The sequence below is a fragment of the Poecilia reticulata genome, unplaced genomic scaffold (genome assembly GCF_000633615.1).
Source record: "Poecilia reticulata strain Guanapo unplaced genomic scaffold, Guppy_female_1.0+MT scaffold_181, whole genome shotgun sequence".
In the NCBI taxonomy this organism is placed as follows: domain Eukaryota; kingdom Metazoa; phylum Chordata; class Actinopteri; order Cyprinodontiformes; family Poeciliidae; genus Poecilia; species Poecilia reticulata.
In genome coordinates this window covers 577,451-583,015 of record NW_007615018.1, presented here as the reverse complement: position 1 = coordinate 583,015, position 5,565 = coordinate 577,451, and the positions used below count along the sequence as shown (strand labels likewise).

Genomic DNA, 5,565 nt, shown 5'->3' with positions numbered 1-5,565 from the left:
GGCCCGTGTCAGATACTGTTGCCATGTGGAGTTAAATGAACATTTTATTGTTCAGAACTAATATTTCTCTTGGTTTGTGTATAATATTTAATCCAGCCTGCTGTCAGTGAGCATCAAGACTCAGTTATTTACTCAGTGCATTGTGGGACATGTCCACTGGGTGATCAGACAAGATGAGACAATAAACGGCCCCAACATGTCGCGTCACGTCATAAAGCCTCAGATGTCGTGGAGCCGTTGGCCTGYTGGACGTCCAGCAGAGCAGCAGCTGCCCGGCTCAGTGCCGGTTATCGGACCGCCGGCCGTTTAGGAGCTGCTTTCCAACAGACTCCAGATCCTCGTCTGACCGACTCGCCACATCGGCTGGTCCATCGGAGGATCGGCTCAGACCAGCGACTCACAGCTGATTGGTCTGAACTCCAGACGCATCAGACTGTAACCGCCTACGGGAAGCCAACTGGGTCAGAACCAGACTCCTCATCCTGACCCTGATCATGACTGTCAATCTGCTACAAACGGCCGAACCTCGATGATATTAATGCCGATATGAAGATCAGCAATTACTGAAAATATAGTTTGAGTTTCTCCATGCTGCGTAACCCAAACGTTCATAAAACTCTTACGTTTTACACATTTACGTTTTTGTTCAGTGTAGCTTATGCAGCTAACTCAGGTATCCAAACTTTCTGTCCCGTCGGTCAAAAAAGAACAAAAGAGCCAAAGAAAAAGTTTTTTCTTTTCCTTTTTTTACCTCCAACAATGAACTGAACATAATTTGGTCCAAATTAAAGACAGAAAGTCTCCAAACATCTGACTTTGTCTTTCTGAACTGAAGTCAGGGGCCACAAACGGCCCCCGGGCCGCAGCTTGGGCCCCCCTGGACAAGCTAGCCTTCATTTAGCTAACATTAGCTGCTGTAGCTTAAATGCTAAACTCAGATTGTTTGGAAGAAACGGACTGAAGGTTGGTAGGAGGTTCTGGAGCCGGTCGGGTTGGACAGCCGGGCCGGTTCTGTTTGAGTCGTGGTTCTGAGTGGATAGGGTGTGTGTGTGTGTGTGTGTGTGTGTGTGTGTGTGTGTGTGTGCGTGTGTGTGTGTGTAACGCTTCATTCTCAGCTTTAATTTCAGCGCTGACATTTACTAGAAGCCAGAAGACTGGATCAGACCAGGTCAGAACCAGAGCGGATCAGCACCGGATGTTCCCCTCGTGTCTCAGCTCGGATCCAAACCCAGTCAGAACCAGTTTCCTGGTTTGGGTCGGGTTTTAGAGCAGGGTGTCAAACTCCAGCCCTCCGCTGTCCTGCAGGCTTTAGATGAGCCTCAGGTTCAAAACACTGGAATGAAACGGATCCATCTCCTCCTGGAGTGGATCGGTTCTCCAGAACCTCAGTGACCCGATGATTCTGGTGCAGCAGAGGCTCATCTAAGGCAGCGGACCTCAGGACTGAGTTTGACTCCTAAAGTTCTGCTGAATCCATAACTGGTTCTGGACCGAACCAGATCTTGAGCAGCAGCTGGTTCTGAACAGAACCTGACCCGATCCATGACCTGGTTCTGGATCCAGATTCTGTTTGCTCCTTCCAGAACTTTTCTCCTCTGTTTCCAGTTTCTGATGAAGAGTTTTCCCTTAGTGATGAAGATGAACCCACACATCCTCCTCCTCCTCCTCACTCTGCCGCTCTGGACCAATCCCAGCACAGCATCCCAGCCGTCCAATCAGAGCGCTGCGTGGTGATGTCATGGAGCTGCTGTGGAGCTGATGCTGCCGAGCTGCAGAGCAGAGCAGAGAGCAGAGCGGCGAGGCTGCAGGTCAGTTCCTCACAACTCTTCATCACTCTGTCCTTCCACTCTTCATCACGCTTCTTTCTTTCCTTCCTCTCCTCCTCTCCTTCCTTCCTCTCCTTCTCTCCTTCTCTCCGTTCTTCTTTCTGCCGTTTCCCTCTGAACTCGTTCTGCAGGTGATGCGTTAAAACAATGACATCATCAGCACATTTCCTCTGTTTCTGTATTTTCCTGCTCTGAAAATGTTTCTGTGTTGGTTCTGCTGACTGGTGCTGGTTTAACTGGTTTAACTGGTTTAACTGGTTTAACTGGTTTAACTGGTTTAACTGGGAATGTGGAGGATTTCCTGCAGCTGCACTTAATGCGACGCGTCTTCATGCGATGAAGAAGTGATGCAGGAAACCCTCTGGTTCTGGACGTTCTGCTGGTTCTGCAGCTTCACCTGCAGGTTCAGAACCGGGCCCAGTCAGAACCGGCCGTTCCGGGTCAGAACCAGAACATCTGGGATGTCCAAGGCGCTGAAGTTTCTGGAGGTCCAAATGACTCAGATGAGTTAAAGAAGCTTCAGAGAAAAGAACCAGAGWTTTTCCTCAGAGCTGCTGCAGGAATCGGTTCTGATCCAATCAGAACCAACAGAACTTCCAGCTGGATGCAGATAAAACAGGAACATTTGGAGGAACTGGGGGCAGTCCAGTTTGGACGCAGAGTTCAGGTTCTGGTTTTAGTTCTGGTGTGTCTCTGCTGCAGCAGGCAGCCTTGTGGAGGTTCTGGTTCTGGTTCTGGACCTGGTTCTGGTGTGTCTCTGCTGCAGCAGGAGGCCTTGTGGAGGTTCTGGTTCTGGTTCTTGTGCGTCTCTGCTGCAGCAGGCAGCCTTGTGGAGGTTCTGTTGTGGTTCTGACCCGTTTGTCTTGTCCTCAGGAACTGATTCTACTACCTCACCACAGTGTCTTTGCCGGAGAACAGCAGGATCATGACCCTGACAGGTGAGCAGGTTCTCTGGCCCGGCCCGGTCCGGCCCGGTTCGGCCCGGTCCGTTTCACCTCCTTCATTCTGCCCTCTGTTCTCCTCCATGTTCCAGCSTACAGAGAGAAGATGCGAGAGCTCCCCCTGGTGTCCATCTTCTGCTCCTGCATCCTGCCTCAACCCAGGGAGCCGACGGCCAACAAGACGGAAGGTCAGCAGCATCCGGACTACTGTCAGGGTCCAGAACCAGAACCAGAACCGGCTGGTTTCAGGTTCTCACAGCTGTGACATTACAGTCAGTWAAATTAATGTTCATGTAGCTCAGATCAGAGATCAGGTTTCCCCCAGCAGGGCTCGGTTCAGGCTCAGGTCCGCTCTCTAATCCGGATCAGAACCCAGAAACTCACAGTGAGACGTTCTGCCTGGGGAAACATCTGGGCTGGAGTTTGTAAAGACACAGAGTTAAAATTAACTGCAATAATTGGGGTTATTTAGCCTGTGATATAAGAGAAAAACATGATGGTTCGTTTCATAGTCATGCTTTCATCAGGTTATTCATTCATTCATTTATAAATGTCAGTTTCAAACCCAATTTTATGCTTTGGTTTGAAACTGTGACATTTGAAACTGGCTAACAGTTTCAATAGTTAGCCAGATAACTACTGACTATAATTATCTGGCTATTTAACTTGGAATTAAACATTTAGCTGCAATTTAAATATTTATCTTTCTAAATACTAAGCAATATTTACCTCGTTAGCTAAAAATGTATCAAAGCTAAATATGCAGCTCCAAGTTAAATATTTAATTCATAAACTACATATTTCAATAATTTAACTAATTAGTTAGCAGGGAAACATTTAGCTCAATATTAAGCTAACTGAGCTAAATGTTTAGCTTTGTAGATTAAGTTAGTTTTAAACTTCTATGTTTAAAGGAATAAGATGGTGAAAATATAACTTTTAAAAATTAAACCACATTTTGTTTCTCTTATAACAGGCTAAATAATCTAAACCACTTGATTCTTGACTGCAGCCCAGATTGGACCCGTCCTCTTCCGGTTTGGACTCTTAGCAGCTAAAATTATGTTTTTCAATATAGATATAATAACAAATGCAGGTTTGTCATAAGATCCAGAACCAGTGAGGTTCTGGATCCTAAAGCTAGCGGTCTTCTTGCAGGCGTGGTGGACCTGAACCTGTGCAACATCCGGGACATGGAGGTCATCGAGCTGAGCAAGCGCGCGAGCGGCCAGGCCTTCGAGGTCATCCTGAAGCCGCCGACCTTCGATGGAGCCCCGGAGCTGAGGGCCACCACGCCGCCCCGCCAGAAGCCGTCGCTGGCGGAGATCCAGAAGAAGCTGGACGCTGCGCAGGAGAGGCGGAAGGTGAGTGGAGGCCGGGCCAAGTTCCCGGTGAGCAAACCTCAGCCTCACCTGCTCTCTGGCGCTCTCTAGTGTCAGGAGGCGGAGCTGCTGAAGCACCTGGCCGAGAGGAGGGAGCACGAGCGCGAAGTGGCGCAGAAAGCTTTGACCAAAGACCGCCAGGAGCATCGCGTCAACGCCAACCAGAKGCACCTGAACGCCTCACAGGAGGAGGTGAGGACCCGCTGACCCTATCCCCGGCCCTGACCCTCTGACCTACCGTCAGACGGACGTCTGTCTCTAATGAATTGTTTCCCTCTGTCTGTCTTCCAGGACAAGCACAGTGTGGAGGTGAGGATGAGGATGAGGAGGCAGCCATGATGGATTCTGGGTGGGCGGAGTCAAGCCAAACCCTCTGACCCAAACCATCAGGGTTTATGGCACAGGTGTCAGTCAAACTCCGGTCCTGAGGGCCTGACCTGCACCTTGTAGATGTGCCTCTGCTGCACCACCTGGATAGAATAATTAGGTCATTAGCAAGACCTGATCTACTGAAGAAGGAGGTAATTAAGCTGCTTCTTTCCAGTGTTTTGTATTTGTGGCACATCTAAAAACTGCAGGACAGCAGAGGACTGGAGTTTGACGCCCCTGGTTTATGGGCTTCAGAAGAAATCGGCCATCTTTGAGTCCGTCTAACCCAAACGTAGAGACTGACCCAAACGTAGAGACTGACCCAAACGTAGAGACTGACCCAAACGTAGAGACTGACCCAAACGTAGAGACTGACCCAAACGATGCAGGTTTTAGGTGTGTGGAGTCGGTTGGACCCCATTTCTGGACTCAAGGGTTAAAGCATTTCATTCTGATCAAATCAATACTGACACGAGAAACTGAATTCAATAGATTTTCCTTAAAAAAAGAATAAAAATCCCATTAGATATTTACTGGTTTTGACTTAAAATATATATTTTAACCAATTCTTGTTGGGCCCAGACTGGTACCAGGTCCGAGTTCTGGAGGTGGATCTGATGAACTGTTCAGTTTCTGCTGACTGAAACCCCCCATGTAAAACACAACTCTAGTCCAGGGGTCCCCAAACGGGGACGGGGTCCACTGGAGAGTCCAGAAAGGATTTTCAGAATCATGTGACCCCCTGAGGCGTACGGAAGGCCAGAAGAGACGAAATAAATACCTGTCCCATGGCTCAGTAAATAATGTAAAATATTGGACCTTTTAATCATTTTAATGAAATTTATTTAAAATGTATATAACTTTTGACTTTTTAAATAAATGGAGGGACATAATCATGTATTTTCAGGGGGTCACCAGCAGGGGGTCAGCAGTCTCTGAGATTGTTATTATTGGGGTGAAAAGTTTGGGAGGCCCTGCTCTAGTGAACCAATCAGACGACAGCGTCTGAGTGTGATAAGTTGCTAGTTCACGGTTAATTGACTGGGA

At 48.2% G+C, this 5,565-nt stretch overlaps 1 protein-coding gene across 2 annotated transcripts in view; it reads left to right on the top strand.

Annotated features, from left to right (window-relative positions):
- The window catches only part of LOC103460092 (stathmin-4-like), a 5,987-nt gene extending 1,324 nt beyond the window's left edge, over window positions 1-4,663 (top strand). Inside the window, exons 2-7 of one of the 2 annotated variants that reach the window (XM_008402089.2) lie at window positions 1,606-1,808; window positions 2,700-2,764; window positions 2,860-2,955; window positions 3,926-4,131; window positions 4,201-4,341; window positions 4,441-4,663. In XM_008402089.2, coding sequence (XP_008400311.1) covers window positions 2,752-2,764; window positions 2,860-2,955; window positions 3,926-4,131; window positions 4,201-4,341; window positions 4,441-4,488 — 504 coding nt within the window. In that variant the 5' untranslated portion in view covers window positions 1,606-1,808; window positions 2,700-2,751 and the 3' untranslated portion in view covers window positions 4,489-4,663. Of the gene's footprint in view, window positions 1-1,605; window positions 1,809-1,932; window positions 1,958-2,699; window positions 2,765-2,859; window positions 2,956-3,925; window positions 4,132-4,200; window positions 4,342-4,440 lie in introns of those variants that run through there. The other variant, XM_017303086.1, reaches the window with a different exon arrangement.
- Window positions 4,664-5,565: the final 902 nt, after the last annotated feature.